This window comes from Diaporthe citri (genome assembly GCF_014595645.1).
Source record: "Diaporthe citri strain NFHF-8-4 chromosome Unknown scaffold_5, whole genome shotgun sequence".
Lineage (NCBI taxonomy): Eukaryota > Fungi > Ascomycota > Sordariomycetes > Diaporthales > Diaporthaceae > Diaporthe > Diaporthe citri.
The window spans coordinates 2,140,508-2,157,000 of NW_025064850.1; the positions used below are offsets into that span (position 1 = coordinate 2,140,508).

The 16,493-nt window shown below is 57.6% G+C and overlaps 5 protein-coding genes across 5 annotated transcripts; 2 read left to right on the forward strand and 3 right to left on the reverse strand.

The window, feature by feature from the left end:
• Window positions 1-1,692: 1,692 nt before the first annotated feature.
• On the forward strand, window positions 1,693-3,780 carry INS49_011257 (uncharacterized protein; the record flags this gene model as incomplete). The annotated part of the gene is made up of 4 exons (XM_043171976.1): window positions 1,693-1,958; window positions 2,032-2,611; window positions 2,675-2,895; window positions 2,952-3,780. 4 exons carry the CDS (start codon window positions 1,693-1,695, stop codon window positions 3,778-3,780), a joined length of 1,896 nt encoding a protein of 631 aa, XP_043023721.1.
• Window positions 3,781-4,314: 534 nt separating this feature from the next.
• INS49_011258 (uncharacterized protein) lies at window positions 4,315-5,033 on the reverse strand (the record flags this gene model as incomplete). The annotated part of the gene is made up of 2 exons (XM_043171977.1): window positions 4,315-4,599; window positions 4,758-5,033. 2 exons carry the CDS (start codon window positions 5,031-5,033, stop codon window positions 4,315-4,317), a joined length of 561 nt encoding a protein of 186 aa, XP_043023722.1.
• A 1,442-nt stretch (window positions 5,034-6,475) lies between these two features.
• INS49_011259 (uncharacterized protein) lies at window positions 6,476-7,663 on the reverse strand (the record flags this gene model as incomplete). The annotated part of the gene is made up of 3 exons (XM_043171978.1): window positions 6,476-6,859; window positions 6,975-7,351; window positions 7,465-7,663. The coding sequence occupies 3 exons, from the start codon at window positions 7,661-7,663 to the stop codon at window positions 6,476-6,478; spliced, it is 960 nt and encodes a 319-aa protein (XP_043023723.1).
• A 4,500-nt stretch (window positions 7,664-12,163) lies between these two features.
• Window positions 12,164-13,351, forward strand: INS49_011260 (uncharacterized protein; the record flags this gene model as incomplete). The annotated part of the gene is made up of 1 exon (XM_043171979.1): window positions 12,164-13,351. The coding sequence occupies one exon, from the start codon at window positions 12,164-12,166 to the stop codon at window positions 13,349-13,351; it is 1,188 nt and encodes a 395-aa protein (XP_043023724.1).
• A 653-nt stretch (window positions 13,352-14,004) lies between these two features.
• On the reverse strand, window positions 14,005-15,698 carry INS49_011261 (uncharacterized protein; the record flags this gene model as incomplete). The annotated part of the gene is made up of 2 exons (XM_043171980.1): window positions 14,005-14,711; window positions 14,828-15,698. 2 exons carry the CDS (start codon window positions 15,696-15,698, stop codon window positions 14,005-14,007), a joined length of 1,578 nt encoding a protein of 525 aa, XP_043023725.1.
• Window positions 15,699-16,493: the final 795 nt, after the last annotated feature.

The following is a 16,493-nucleotide window of genomic DNA, read 5'->3' on the forward strand; positions in this document are numbered from 1 at the left end:
ACCAGCCAGCCTGGTCGACGCCTCGCCAGCGATCTGTGCCCTGCAGGTTTGTAACATTGGACGAATCAGGATCTGCACATCCATTCCCGACCTGCAGGGTGTACCGAATGGTGGTAGTGGTGGGTGGGGAGTCTCGCTCTCGCTGAGAACCGTCCATCGAACAGGGGGAACTGTGTGGGTGGGCAAAGCATGACAAAGAACGCACAAGGTATCACGCAGTCTACTGCCCAAGTGGTCGTGTTGTTCGCCGGTCTTGAACGTCGGCCCAATGGCGTGTAAGAGGAGCAGCAGGGGGCCCGCTAGCACCCCTGCTCCCCACTGTCCAAGCACCCTGTTAGCCTGTAGCTCAGCCCGTCAAAAGCTTAATTTCCGGGTCAAGATCCTTCAACTCAGGGCAGGTGGGAAACGAGCATCGGCACCTCCATCCACTGCGACAGAGTCATTCAAAGCAGGACCGGGTGTGTATAAGTCGTACGATGCAAGCCAGAAGCAGAAGCTGACCCCGCAGGACGTGCCATGATCTTCCGTGGGCTGGCTAACAACAACAAAACTCTGCGCCGTTGATCTTTTAGCCCCGACACTTGTTTTTGAGTCCCATGCGCGGAGCAGGGTCCTCCCAACTGCCTTATCAGATCAGATTCAAAACACCTCCCTGCCGAATCTTATCTGATCCGTCCCCCCCACCCCCACCCAGCCACTCACCGCATCGTCCCGTTTCCATTCGGCCTGGGACAGCAACTACCTCTACACAGTAGCCAGCATTCCTCAGGCCGCCGTTGCCATTAGCCTCACCACCCCTTTGGCTCGTCCTCGCCGCTTCTTACCTGCTGATGCATCGAGCTGATGCCGCAGCGCTAACTAACAACAGGCCGGCGTGCCACCCTCGGCGACGAGGGGCAGACCTCGCCGAGCAGCCAAAAAAAAAAAAAAAAAAAAAAAAAAAAAAAAAAAAAAAAAAAAGGTCACGTCACAGCGGAGACCCACTCCAGCCAAGATGGCTAGTCAAACAAGCTCATGGCATGGGCGACAAGCTTCGCTCCATGTAACAATCTCTGCGGGCTCCAGCCTGTTCTGGCAGCCCCGTCGCCCCCCTCCCACCCCTACCAGTGGATCACCGTCGCATCGGACCCCCATGCGCTTAAACCTTCCCTCGTTGACGGACATGCCCCTTGGCTTCACCACCCTTGGCCATCAGCTCGCTCGTTTTCCTGGCCCGCCCTTCGCATTCTCTGTCTGGGCGCCTTCTGGCTGAGCGACCATCGGCGGGTGGGAATCGGGAATCCTGACCGGTTTTGAGACTTTGGTCCTACACACGAGTGTCTACCTAGGTACTTCACTACTACTATAGGCCACACCACCGCCCCGGGGCCTGACCATGACTATTTCTGATTTTGATTTTGATTGATAAGATAATCTCAGCTCCTTGAGCCCGGTTACAAGCGCCCTTGCTGCATCTGGCTACCCGCCTCCCGCAGCCGTGTCCCTCGGTTTTGTGCGAGCTGACCTCTGCCTCTTTGCCCGTCCATTGTTCTCTTGGGCTGCATCTGGGTGCACTTTCGTACACAACACCAGTAATCCCAAGGTTGCCTACCTCAAATCGACCTCAGCCTCTCCATTTCATTTCCTGACATGTGCTGTGCTGTGCTGTCCGGAACCTGGATTAGGGCATTCAAATTTGTCTTGGCCAGCAGCATGGCCTTCTCAACTCCTTCACGTGTGCTTCTACCGGCACTCTTCTCCCTCTTTGCTGTAGTACAAGCAGCTACCGTCACATACGACTTCGAGGTCGGGTGGGTTACCGCAAACCCAGATGGCGCTTTTGACCGTCCCACCATTGGCATCAACGGACAGTGGCCTATCCCCCAGATCACAGCAAATGTCGGTGATCAGGTTGTCGTCAATGTCCTGAACTCGCTGGGGAACCAGTCAACGTCGCTGCACTTCCATGGGCTTTACATGTAAGACAAATCCCGCAATTTCGAGGAGCCTGGACATCACCTAGTGCCGTGCTGACCACAAGCCCTCCCACAGGAATGGCACAACGCACATGGACGGCCCTGTAGGTGTGACACAATGCCCAATCCAACCGGGCTCCAGGTTCACCTACAACTTCACAATCAACCAACCAGGCACGTATTGGTACCACTCCCACGTGAGAGGCCAGTACCCCGACGGCCTGCGCGGCCCACTGATCGTCCACGACCGGGACTCTCCGTTCAGCGGGCAGTACGACGAGGAACTCGTCCTTACCGTCTCCGACTGGTACCACGACGAAATGCCCGGTTTGATCGAGGGTTTCATCAGCAAGGACAACCCTACCGGTGCGGAACCAGTCCCCAAGAATGCCCTCCTCAACGAGACACAGAACCTCACCGTCTCCGTCGAGCCGGGCAAGACGTATCTGTTCCGCATGGTCAACATGGGGGCCTTTGCGGGGCAGTACGTCTGGTTCGAGGGCCACAACATATCGATCGTGGAAGTCGACGGCATCTACACGCAGCCTGCGGTGGCCGACAGGATATATCTCTCCGCTGCGCAGAGGTGCAGCTTCCTGCTGACGACGAGGAACGACACCAGCGCGAATTTCCCATTTGTGGCAAGCATGGATACCGTGAGTCTCTTTGGTCTTCCATCTATCTTTCCAGGGGTCACACAGGACTAATTCTCCTCCCAGGACCTCTTCGACACCCTGCCCGACGACTTGAACTGGAACGTCACCGGGTGGCTGTCGTACGACAGTTCAAAGCCGATGCCCGAACCAGCGTTGGTGGATGAGTTTAACGAATTTGACGACTACACTCTAGTACCGTACGACAACCAAACAATCCTTGGCACTCCAGATCATCAGATCGAGCTGGAAGTCATCATGGACAACCTCGGAGACGGGGCGAACTAGTAAGTCTACTCGATCAGACACATCCCGACAACTCCCAACACTAACGTGATTCCAGCGCCTTCTTCAACAACATCACATACAAGGCCCCCAAGGTCCCAACACTGTACACGGCCCTCTCATCCGGCGAGACGGCCAACAACGCCTTTGTCTACGGCAGCCACACGCACAGCTTCGTCCTGCAGAAGGGCGAGGTCGTCCAGCTCGTGGTGGACAACGCCGACACGGGCAAGCACCCCTTCCACCTGCACGGGCACGCCTTCCAGGCGGTGTGGCGGTCCGCCGAGGACGTGGGCGCCTTCGCCGACTCCAACGCCACCGAGGCCGACTTCTCGCCCGTCCCGATGCGCAGGGACACCTTCGTGCTGCCCCCGCAGGGCAACATCGTGCTGCGCTTCCGCGCCGACAACCCCGGCGTCTGGCTGTTCCACTGCCACATCGAGTGGCACGTCGAGTCCGGGCTCATCGCCACCATGGTCGAGGCGCCGCTCGACCTGCAGCAGACGCTCACCGTCCCGCAGGGGCATTATGATGCCTGTGCCGCCGCGTCGCCCGCCATGCCCACGACCGGGAACGCGGCCGGCAATACGGTCGATCTCCTGAACCTCAAGGGCGAGCCATCGCCGCCCGCGAGGCTGCCGGACGGGTTCACCGCCAGGGGCATCGTGGCCCTGGTCTTCAGCTGTATCAGTGGCGTCCTGGGCGTCGCCGTCGTGGCGTGGTACGGTCTCTCGGGTGACCCTGCGGCGGCGGCGAAGACTGCGGGCACCTCGGGTGTGTTCCAGCAGGGCGCTGGACACGACACTGCCGCAAACGGCAATGGAACTCGTGTTGAGGAGGTTACTGCTGTGTCTGGTGGTGGCGGCACCGGGGCTGGGAAGAGATGATGAAGGGGGGGGGGTACCGAGGTCTTTGAACCTTTAATTACTGATGAATGAGAGCGTTGTGCACCGTGGTTGGATACTGTCTTTCTGATCGAAGATGTGAGCATACTCTTGAGACCTAGGTCGTGGTGAATTGAACATAGCAAACCAGTTTTATATGCTACAGTGCTTTCCCACAACACTTGCTCTACATAATCACAGGCTGGACTCCAAATACGAGTACAGCTTCCACACCAGTTATGTATTCTAATTCGAGGTCATTCGGTGGGTTTTGGGACTCCAGCCTTTAGGCCCGAACTGTAGCATCCCATCTGCTAGTCTTCTGATACAATACGAGGCGAACAGAAGGAATTACACTCAAGTACACCGGCGACGCCCCCGCGAACATCCCGCACTAAGGAGGAGGGAAGAAGTAATAGTACCGTTAAGAGAAACCCGTTTGCTAAAGCCTAAGCCTTCTTTCACAATGTGCTTCCGAGCAGAAGAAACGAAAAGTAAAACAAAGATAACAGACCAAGAAAGAAGAGAGCAGCCCCCTCAGTAACAGTTGACGTTGTCCGGGACCATGACGCCGCCTTTGCACACGGGGTTGACGCCCCAGCCTTCGGCGCGGTCGGGCCTGATGTTGACGGGGTCGCGGCAGTTCCCGTACCCGACAGCGATGTTGAAGTTGACACCCATCGCTTGGAAGAACTTCTGCCCGGACTGGCCCCTGTTGTACGAGGACAGGCCGGAGTAGTCATCCCGGCAGCAGTTGTCATAGATACACTTGACGCCCTTGGCAATCATTGAGCCACTGAGCGGTATCTCATGGCTGCCGTCCTGCACCCGAAAACATACGTTGTCAGTCTCTTGTTGGGGCTCTTTTCCCGCGTTTGCATTGAAAATCGGGAGGAGGAGGAGGAGGGAAAAAGGGGAGAGAGGGGAGATCGGGAGGGTTGAATGTTGGTGCGAAGAAGGGGCCACGGGATTACACATACGTTACAGACGTAGATTCCGGTTGTATCGTCGCAGTGCACCCTGTTGCACTCGCCGGGCTTGATGTTGAACATCTGGTCCTTAAGTTTCCCGGACAGATCCCTCTCAAGCGCCGAGACGGTGTCCTTGTCCCCGGACCCGAAGATGCCACAGTGCAGGGTCCCATCCGTGGAGACCTGTTTGTTGGAGCGCTCATCCAAATTCGTGTCGCTCGGGGCGACGCCTGCCGCGGCGCTGCCCAGGAGGCAGGCGAGGAGGAGGGACGCGTAGTGAACCATGCTGGTGGATGCTGTGCTTGTGAGGTAAACTTAGGACTGTTCGGATTAAAACGAGCCGTGGTTGGTAGATGTTGAGTATATTGAGGAGCGTTGTTTGATGTGATCTCTTACACAGAAGTGTGTAGAGCCAACAGGAGCCCTTTCTGACGAGGGATGCCGCTCGCACCCCCATATATACGCTCTGGCAGCTGCGGGAGCGTCACTCAAAGAGCCCTCATGACAGCGGAAACATCCAAAGCGAGCGTCTTGTCCGTTTGTCCCATCCTCCGCGCATATGATGGCTCCATTCCGCTGTGCTGGTGCGCCCCATACTTGGCCCACGGCCGTGGCAAGGCGCCTCAGCCTTCCGGCCTTTTCGGAAAGCCCTGTTATCTCAGCGGCAGGGCCTCATTGAGATGACTTGGCGATCATCGCCCTTGATGTTTTGTCAGGCGTGGGCGTTGCCGGGCGCAGGATATGTGACTGCGTTGTTGCGGGACGCATAATATCAAGAGCAAGGCGGACAATACCAAGACGTCCGAGGGCGCGTCTTACATACCTCCGGGTGACACTGGAAGAGCGCCGGCGCGAGAGTTGTCGAAATCAAAGGCGCGGCTCGGTCGATTTTCGACAATCGACTGTCGAGGTTTGAGGCAAACTGGCCGGCACCGTACTCGACGACTCGACGTTTTTCGGGTTGCTCTCATGAGAGCAACTTGGCTGTGGCCCACCAAACCCTTTGAACAGGCATCACCACGAATGGCACGACCAATCATACCTGAGCCGCGCTTTGATTATCTTGCTGCTCTTCTCTCCTTCTCGACAACTCCTCGTGCACCGCGATTTCTGGCCTAGTCCCAATAAATAGCAATAGGAGCCGAATCACCAGCGAGCTCCAACGCGCGCAATGCAAAGCGACATCCAAGAAACAACTGCTCCGATGGCCATTAGAACGTCGCTTGATCCGGCCTCCAATCCCTCACATAAAAGACACCGGGAACAACTGGCTTCAGTCTTCTAAAGTAGCCGTCGATCCTGCCCAAACTCCTTTGCTGTGCTGCGAACCTCCTTGCGGCACAGTCCAACCTGACCGTCCTCTTCCGAAAAGTCTTGAACCGTTTTGTACAAAGAAAAATACAACACTGAGAAGCATATCCACCAGACTTCTAGCAGTCTGGTACTTCCAGGGGACTTTTGATCGTCCCGCCATCACCCTGACTCGCCCATTCGATGAATCTTGGTGCCTCCAACTCCTGTTTCGGCCCCCATTGCACAAAAAGGCCACACGAAATGCAACAATTCTTCTTACAAGTCACTCCATCCACGGAACGTGACTTGACCAGCGGCCCTGTCATATGCTGGCCCCCAATTCTCAACAAGATCTGATGTGAGCTTGCTCTGCGTGACGCAATCAAGCTGGTATCGCCCTTCGTGGCTCAATTCGCAGCGCGCAAGCCAGCCGTTCAAGCAGTCTTCCCCTTCTTCCTGGGCAGGCCCTGTTCTTGCCTCATGGCAACGTCCCCTTCAGCCAGCCACTTGCTAGCCTTGACCAGCTGGATGACATTCATGATTTGCTTGTAGGCCATGACAGGGAAGCTGATGCCGGCGAGGATCCAGGGGACAGTGCTGTCCATCTTGTTGGCGCGGGCGAGCTCGAGGGCTGCGGCGCTGTAGGGGCTGGTGAAGACCTTCTCCAACACGGAACTGTTCACCTGGGCTCCCGCCTGGAGGTTATCCGCGACTGGGGTCGACAGGAGCGCGGGCGAAAGGGTGGGCGAGGAAAAGGACAGTAAGTACAGAGCGATGAAGAACAGCTCATTCAATGCGCATGCAACAAACAGAACCACCTAAAATCCCATGTCAGTTTAGTTTCGGAGCATTTGCGAGTAGTGCATCCTGCTAGTGGTGGTGGTGGTGTTGAAAGGAGAAAAGGGGGGGGGGGCGGTGGGGGAGGTGCCGCACCTTGTTGGTGTAGTAAAGGTTCAGAAGCCAGCTCCTGCTCTTGTCCACCGACTTGTGGCTCGTGTTCGAGCCACCCATCACAAGGGTCGTGTACATGTGCATGTAGTGGCTAGCGAAGTCGAGCGAGATCAAGCTCTGGAAGATGATGGCCCACCGGGGGAATGCGGACGAGAGGAACACCAGCAGGCACGAGGTCGTGCATCGGTCCGTCACCATGTCGAGAACGGCACCAAAGCGCGTGCTCTGCTCGTAGTACCGCGCGGCATATCCATCGAGGGCGTCAAGGAGGCAGGAGACGCTGTAGAGGAGCGAACAGGTCCGAGGGTGCAGCGGCATGTAGTAGAGGGACGAAATGGCGAGGACGATGCGGACGTAGCCTTCGGAAAGAGCTGTCAGCTTGCTATGCGTGTCGACGAGGACCCCGAGAGCCCGAGTTGGGGATCCTCGTGGGGGCCGCAGCGTGGCCCTCGAGAGCAGGGACTTTGCGTACCAATCAGGTTGGGTATGAAGAAGAAGATGTTCTCCGTGGATTGGGCATTCTGGGCAACGCCGTCGCCGGAGGCATGGGCTGAGCCATTGCCATTGACGACGACGTGCTGTTCTTGCCGGGGCTCAGGCGTCGCCTTGATGGGAGTTTCGTCAGCCGCGGCGGCCAAAGCTGCCTGTCTTCGGGTCCTAGCTCCAGACATGACAACGTTTGATTAATGAATCGCAGATGGGATGTTCGACGGGGCGAAACACGAAGAGGGCGGCGTCTTGTTGTCGATCGTGGCTTGCCGAGGCTTGATGTGCTTAAGTGAGTCTCTCTGTTGTTTTCCGGACAGGCCGGCGTGAAAGACTGGATATCGAGACCCGTTGGGTGGTATGTGGAGCTGGCTTGTTGGCTCTACGTGGCGTGGGCGTGGCGTGGGGTGAGAAGCGGGTGGGGAGCTTTTCTTCATGTGCAGTGACAGAGAGAGCTTCTGTATGTTCTGCAGAAACTGTCTCGATGTTCACGGTCGTGCCAATGGTAAAAGGGAGGAGAAGACAGGTTCACAAGCGAGATGGGCAGATGCGAATCCAAGTGTAAGCGTCGCCAGACCGGAGTGACTTATTAGGAATAGGAAACTTGAACAAGCCCGACGACACAGCTCCCAAGGCCGATAAGCCTGGCGATAAGGCAAACTGGCAGCCTGGGCAGGGATTGTGTTCCGGTCGTTCCTAGCGCCGTCGCCTCATCTGCCAGTCTGCTAGTCTGCCCGGAGCAACTGGGACGAACGGCAATGTCGGCCAAGGGGCAGAGCAATGACCTACGTACTGTAAAAGCGAGTAGAAATCCCAGAGTCAATTCCCCTCAGCGTGGACTTGACACAATAGACTTGCCTGAGCAGGCTTCATCAAACCTGTCTGCGTCTGGCGAGGTCGCCGCCTACTTTCTCTCCGTGACGCGCTAGGAGAATGAAGCTCACGGCATCCACCAGCAGGTCGCATTCCGGCCGCATGAGCCGGGCCTGCCTGCCAGCCCTGCCAGCCAGCCCTGCCTACAGTAGGGAGGCTACGTGCGCATGGCAAACGGCCCAGACTGCTTGCAAAGCAATACTGCTCGCAATACTGCTCCGGTGAATAGCACTCCGATGCATTTGTCATCTCCTGCAATGGACTTCCATGATGACATCTGGGCACGCTCACGGCTTCCCTGGCTTTTGGACTGCATCGCACTGCCCACCCCAGGGTCGGCGGCAGGTTCCCCGTTGCTCATGTAAGTGGTGGCCGCTTCAGTGTCGGTTGGGACGAAAGGACCACGCAATGAGACGAGGCAAGTCAGTTTGGAGCCGTGTTTGATACGGCGGTGTCTGTTCGAACCTTGCGCGTCTGGCCGATATTTATGGTGCCAAACAGGCTGACCTGGGCTGATAAGGGGTCCGTTGAAGTTGTGAGTCGTACGTAGGCGGCACCACGGGAATTATCCATGTCACCGGCAGCTCCGGTGAAGTGGATGGGATCACCAGAGATAAACTCTCGGCAAACCCTACTGTAGGGATGCCCCGTGTGGCCGGGAGTACCGACAAGAGCAAGTGGGCGGCGTCAGACCCCGTCAGCCCCGTCCAGTGTCCCGCAATCTCCGCGACAGACGATGTGCAAGGCTGGCCGGCCGCTTCTCTGCATGCATTTGTTGACATTTACCGGTCTTTGCCCACCACAGTACGCATGGCATGGGCGGGGTCGTGGCCGAGCCCTTGACTCGTCTGCGTGTTGCAGCTTGCAGGTGAGGGCATCCTGCGACCGTGTGCCAGTTCATGTGCTTTTGTGTGTTCCTGCAAGCTGGCCCGTCTCGACCTGTGCTCTTGTCCTGCGTGGTGGGTGCGCAGGACGGACTGAGAGGAGCCCCTCCTGTGCATGTCTCCAATATGAACATGGGACGTGAACATGGACGAAGACGGCATAGGCATGGCATGGCATAGCATAAGCATACAGCCGGCACCCAGACTCGCCTACGTCATCAGGCAGTTGCAGATATAGTCGACAGCGGCGAAGTCTCAGATGGGGGCGGTATTTTACAGTGCACTATGTAGGGTGCGAGCAACGCCTGTTGGTGGCTGGGAAGCGGGAGGGAGAAAGATCATCACCATGGGTTGGACTAGGACTCATCCCGGATGCACACAGCATCACCCAGCAGCCCGTGGACAGGACTGTTTCTTCTATTCTTGGGCCGCCCCCCTGAGGAGAGCTATGCTGTGCAGCCGGCCTGCCAAGCCAGCTGACACAGGTTGGTGTCCGTAGCTCTGGGACAAGGAATGCGGGTGCAGGTCGGCGCCGGTCAATCACGACTCACGGTCCAGAGTTGGTGACGGCGGACAGCAGCAAGTGGTGCACAACAGGACAAGCCCACCAGCCAGATCAGTCATCTGCCCGAATGGCCCCGCCCAATCCGTCCATGCGGTTGGAAAGGCAATTGGCCTGCAAGTCGGATATGACGAGTGCCGTCAGAGTCGAGTGATACGTCCGCTGAGGGATCGGGTCGAGGGGGTGGTCCTGTCATATTTGGTGGTTTGATCGCGCCAGGTGATGCAGGTGAGGGAGAGAAGGGTCGGTCTGGTCTAGCTTGTACCTGGTCAGCAATCTACCGTATTCTGGGGTGTGAGGCTGCTTCCTCCCCTTGCTCGCGCCACACGTCACAGCTACTGAACAAAGTAATGATCGAGTTGCCAGGCCGCCAGGGGGCCGTCTATCCACATCCCACAGTAGCACTGGGGCAGGTCGGAGTACTGTGTTGTGCTTGCAGCGTGGTAGATCCAGGGCGATGGCCAGCCTGCACGCAAGGGACCCAGGGCTCCAAGGTTTTGACCAGGTCTGGACAGCCCACCTCCGATGCACCTGGGCATGGGCCATGGGGTCCTCAGGGCAGCGCGAGGATCTGGAGTCTGGGCCCATGGAGCTGGCATCCCTGCCAACCATGGCCCTGACTGGCCCTGCCGGCCTGCCAGCCCTTGAAGCCCTGTGAGCTTCGACACTCGCCCACCCCGCCCTCATCTGCCCGCAGACAGGCCTCTGCTTGCCCTTCTCGCCCTGCCTGCACGTACTGTCCCGACTGTACACGGCCAAGTACCTGGACTACCTGGGCATATCGCAGACGAGACGGAGCTGCGGGTCAACAAAAAGGAAGAAAAAAAATAATACGCAGAAACACACAGGCTAGATAGACACGGCGCAGGACACACGGCGGCGATCGATAAATTCTTTCCTTCTGCCTCTCCTCCTGCCTCTGCCTCTGCCTCTGCCTCTGTTCCTGCCTCTCTCTGCCTCTGCCCGCACATCCTTCTGCCGGTCCCGACTTGTCTTGATAATCCTTATTAGGCCGAGCCAACCGCCCCCTCTCCCTTCCTCCTTCCCACTGACACCACCCCTCCCTCTCTGGTCGCTCTCACATCTCGGCTTGGCCTGCGACCCGTGACACAAACAGCCACCCTCCAGACGTCGACGTCACTCGGGACCACCTGCATATCTACCTCCCGTGTAGAATACCAATACCAGCTTGCCTCTCCCACCAGCAAACACGCCCTCTTCAACCGCCAATTTGAGGCTCTCGACGTTACATCGATCGTCGTGTTTGCGTTTGCTCCACTACCTGCTCTTTTCTGCTCTGCTCTGCTCTGCATTGCATACTACCCCAGCCGGCAGACCTTCCTACCTATCCTGCCCTGCACCACCTGCACAGCTGGGTGCCACCGCCAATACGCCATACCGTACCGTACCGCACCGCACCGCACCGCACTGCACCACTGAGAAAAGCCGTCGCCCTCTCGTCCCGCACACCAAAGCAGCTCCATCCCAAAGAACGGACGGAGTAGTGCTTCGACGACTTGGCAAAATACAATTCCGGAACCCCATCCCCGGTCCTGATCAAGCCATCCAGTCCTAGGCCCCCCTGTCACATCACACCGTCTCCTTCGTCTTCGTCGCAGCGGTGCGTGCTTCAGGTCTGGAACTTTGTCTTGTCGGAAAAGCCTGTGAGGTTTTGTGTGCAAGTCTTCTCCAATTGGGCTTGTAGACGCCTCGGTTCTTGCCCCGGCTCTCTTCTCCCGATACGACCGACCGATCATCGCCAGTTAGCCCCACTCCTCGTAGTTGGTGTCTTTGCCGCACAAACAACCTCTCAACGAACGTCAGCAGTACCACCCTCCTCCAGCCTGCCTCCAGGAGCCTGGCTCTTTGGGCTATTGAAAGCTGAAGCCGAACGGCTCCAGAGTCGTCCTCCTCGCCTTCACTTTTCGAACTCGACCCCAACATCTCCCGCACCCGGCAACTGCTGCTGCACGAATTGAAGTAAACAACGGTCTAGCTTGCTTTTAGCTCCTACCAGCGAAACGGGCCGTCAAGAAACAACACTTGCTTGCAATCCCACCAGTCTGTGCGGTGAGACTCGAGCGAAGTGTTCAATCTCAGACACTCTAGTCGATTCCATCTACTAGTAGCAACCCCTGCCTCTGCGCCGCTCCTCTCCACGGCAAACAGAAATTTACGGGACCATCAGCTACACTGAATCCTGAATTTGACTGCACTGGTGAGATACCACCATCCTGCTCTCTGTGTCGGATCGTCCTTTCTAAGACCCGTCACCGGCAGCCTCAAGCCAGATACAAACCGTCGCGAATTTGGGACTCCACGCATTATCCTCCCGCGCGACCCCCGCCCCAGCGCCAACATTCACGATGTCGGCACCAAGGCATTCCAGTTTAACAAGTAGCTACGGCGACCGGGCAGCGGGCGCGACACACCCGCTAACAAACTACCTCCTCCGGTTAATGGAACTCAAGAAGTCGAACTTGTGCGTGTCTGCCGATGTACACAGCGCACGGGAACTCCTGTCTCTGGCCGACAAGGTCGGCCCCTCGATTGTCGTCCTCAAAACGCACTATGACCTTGTCATGGGCTGGGACTTCAATCCGCAAACCGGCACGGGAGCGTACCTTGCGGCTCTGGCCAGAAAACATGGCTTCCTGATCTTCGAGGATCGCAAGTACTGCGACATTGGCAGCACGGTGCAGATGCAGTTTGTTGGTGGAACCGCGAGGGTCATAGACTGGGCACACATCGTCAATGCGAACATCTCAGCGGGCAAGCCAATGGTGGGAGCAATGGCCGAGGCAGCGGCTAAATGGCGGGAAAGGATCAATTACGAGGTCCGCACGAGCGTCACTGTTGGAACACCCGTGAGCGACGGTTTCGAGACCGACCCCGAGGAGATGGATGAGGAAGAGGACGAGAATGTTGGGGCTCTCGGCACCAACGGCCAGAGAAAGCCCTCCGCCGCACTAGAGGCCAGGGACATCAACATGATGGCGCCGCCGCCACCACCTCGGGATGCCGATGGGCGAAAGGGCAGTATCGTCAGCATCACCACGGTGACACAATCTTTCGAGCCAGCCGACTCCCCGCGCCTGTCCAAGAGCCTGTCCGACGTCGACGACATCGTCTTCCCTGGCATTGAGGAGGCACCACTCGAGAGGGGTCTGCTGCTCCTGGCACAAATGTCCAGCAGCGGTAACCTCATGGACGCCCGCTACACAAACGCATGCATCGAGGCAGCGAGGGAGAACAAGGACTTTGTGATGGGATACGTGGCACAGGAGAATTTGAACTCGGAAGCCGATGACAACTTCATCCACATGACTCCGGGCTGCAAGCTGCCGCCAGAGGGCGAGGAGGAGAATGGCGAAGGAATGCAGGGCGATGGAATGGGTCAACAGTACAACACGCCAGCGAAACTGATCGGCATAAGCGGCACGGATATAGTCATCGTAGGAAGGGGTATCATCAAGGCAGGAGACCCGCAGGGCGAGGCAGAGAGATACCGGGTGAGGGCGTGGAAGGCCTATCAGGCAAGGCTGAGGAATTAGAGTCAGATTATGACTAAAGGCCATATGGCGAGGAGGGTTTGAGGAAGTTGGATTTGGATACCCAGTCGGATGTTTCAAGGAGAGGACCGAGGCCATCATTTTTATTTTTCTCCTGAGATTCATTGAACTTTCGGTGTCACTGGAAAGCGAAAATGAGGGACTGATTCAGCCCGGCCATGGCGGTCTAGATAGCAGGTGCCTCTGTTGGAGGGTGTTTTGTACATACGGAAGCCCCTTGCAAGGGTCATGGAAGAAATGCAGGTCTACTATCACAGTCAACACAAGCCTCCGTATTGTGCTCTGCCGGGATAACACAGTGTGCTGACACCTCAAATCCCCAATCCAATTGATGCGCGTCCGGTGTGATTGCTGGATGGCATATGAGGAGCCATCCGGTTTTAAGATGAGGTTTCATAGTGTATTGTACGCAAGGCGCACTGCTCCCGGACAAATTGACACCGTCGAAGCAGGTGGTCTTGACGTTCAATGTCGATGTATGTTTTGTTCTAAAGATGCCGTCTGTTGCTGCCAAACCTGGCTGAGGGGAGTGAGCCCCAACATTGAACAGGCCCAAGTCTATCTATCATCAGGACAACGCTCTCAAAAGTAATGTCTACGCTCAATTCAGCCTCACGCCACCACCTCAAGGAAAATCACTTGAGCCATTTAGTCGTCGCAAATTCCCTGCCCCCGGCGCCCATGTCGTCCTCTGGCGTCCAGTCCCACTCCTCTGCCATGAATAGCTCCAGAGCCATCCGGTCAGCTGCCATGGCGCCTTCGTACCTAAGCCGCTGGTCCTGGGCGAGAGACCTCGTGAAGCGGAACACCTTGCTCCTCCCGGGGTCCCTGCCTTCTCCACCGGCGGACCCGACGGTGAAGTCCTTCTTCCGGCCCGGCTTGCCCCTGTCGGCGTCTGCACCCCCGCCCGACGCTGCGATCCACGTCGCGGCCTTTGGCTCCTTCTTCCACGCCTGCAGGTTCACACCGACGACATTAGAGCTCAGCATCACCTGGACATACTCGAGGATCGGCGTGATCTTGGATCTGAGCCCGCAGTTGGTGTGGTTCTTGTCTATCTGGTAGTGAGGGCTCTGCCGCAGCGCCGCCAGGACCGAGCTCACGTCCACGGCTGCAAAGTCCTTGACGCTGTCCTGCGAAGAGGGAGAGAAGTTTACGAGGAACAGCAGGTTCTTGGCCGTGAAGAACTTGACCATCTCTCCCAGCTGGAATGAGTCGCAGGCCGCGCTCGAGTCGTAGCCGAGCTTGCACTGGCGCGCACGGGAGGAGTAGAGGCGGAGAAAGTGCCCTACTATAGAGGCCAACGTCCTGAGGATGAGGGTACGGCGGTAGTGAAGCTCCTCTTGACGGGTTTCAAATTTCAGCGAACAACACAGGAAGATACTAACACAAATGCAGGGATGGGGGGTGTAGAAAGCGTGAAAGCTTGAAGCATGCAAAGAGGTGGAGGGCACTTACCCTCCATTTCAAGATACCACCACAGAGCATCTCGACGAGACGACTCGGGCTGCTTGAGGGGCTCGGGGCCCGCGCCCTCATCTTCCTCGTCGCCGACCGCAGCCCAGCCGTGGGAGCCGTAGAGGACCAGCTCCCGCGTAGCCGCCTGAAACTTGAGTGGATGGTCAAGCAGCCACGAAACAAGTGCCTTCTGGCGCAGGATCTCCTCCTCAGCAATACTGAGGCTCGTCATGCCCTCCACCTCCGCGCTCGGCTTGGGCTGGGGCGTGGCAGGCCACTTGAACTTGAGCCCTGTGGCTAGATAACGCGAGACGGTGGGGGCGCAGGCGAAGCGATCGGCCATAACCGCCATGGTCGCCACATACAGCATGGTCACGGGCCTCGTGGTGATGCCGCCACCGTGCAGGATCCTCAGCAGATCCCGAAAGACATCCTCGCGGCCGGCGGAGCGCGTAGCCTCGTCGTCGTCGACGATGACGACGCGGGGCAGCTGGTCGGAGTCGACGTCTGCCGGCTTCTCGTTGCGCAGGGACAGGTCGCGGAACCTTGACTCGATGGCGCGGGCTTCTTGGAAGCGCGTATCGGTCAGCAGGTTCGTGAAATACCTCGAGTGTTTCTTGAGCGTGGAGAGGTCCACACGGTAGGCAAGGTGAATCCGGGGCTTCAACAGCGGCTGGGGCGCGGGTGGGTCGCGCTGGGCGGGGCGATGCTTGGGAAGGGCGGCGCGGGCTGCCTTCAGAGTTGACTTGGACGTCTCGAAGGTCACGTCCAGGAGGATATCGCCCTTCGGAGCGATGGTGATGACCTGTGGCAGGTCAGTTGGGGATGCCGGGACTCCATCATCTTGGGCAGTCTCGGATGCTTCGTCCATGGGATAATTTGGGAAGCACAGTCGTCGGCGCAGATCATAATAGGTGGAACAATGCTGCGAAAACGAACTGGGTCAAGAGGTTTAATGTGAGGGCAGACGGGATCAGATTCAACAGCCTCGCCTGATCGGTGACGTCGTGGCGCACGTTTGGAGACGGACCTCGACCCCTGACACGACCCGACGGCGCCCGTGGGGTTCCCGGATTGCTGATTATACAGTCTACTGTACTACCTGTGCCCCATGCCTATGCCTGCGCCTAAGCCTGTGCCTGCCGGGTGCGCAGGAATGGGTGGGACTCAACAACGGCTCCTCAATGGCCGCCAGACGGGAAATAACCTACGATGATGGCATTTGGAATCCCGAGTATTCCTGTTTATTACAGTACCGTGTTATGGAGCTTCCCAGGCACGGCGGCCTTTCTCCTCCTCCCAAGGTTCCTATTGTCCGACCTTGGTCAACGACCGACCCGAGTTTCTTCTACCCTCTCCTTTCATCTTCCACTCGTTGAACTCCAAGTTCCTCTCTCGATCACTCAGCAACATCGACGACAATAGCCCTTATTTCCGCCGAACTAGAACTAACCACGCCCACGGCCCCCGACGAGCGGGCCCACGATACGTCAGCTTGTACCTTGGCACTTCCGATCCTGTATTTTCGCTGATGGACCTCCGACTGCCCTCGAGGTGCCCACTCAACCAACCCCTCCGCCTCTCCCCTCCTGCCCAACTGCTCCTTTCGTGGCGTCTACTGTGTTCTTGAGAGGGGCACAGTTCTAAGCCCAGTCTTGCGGAACTG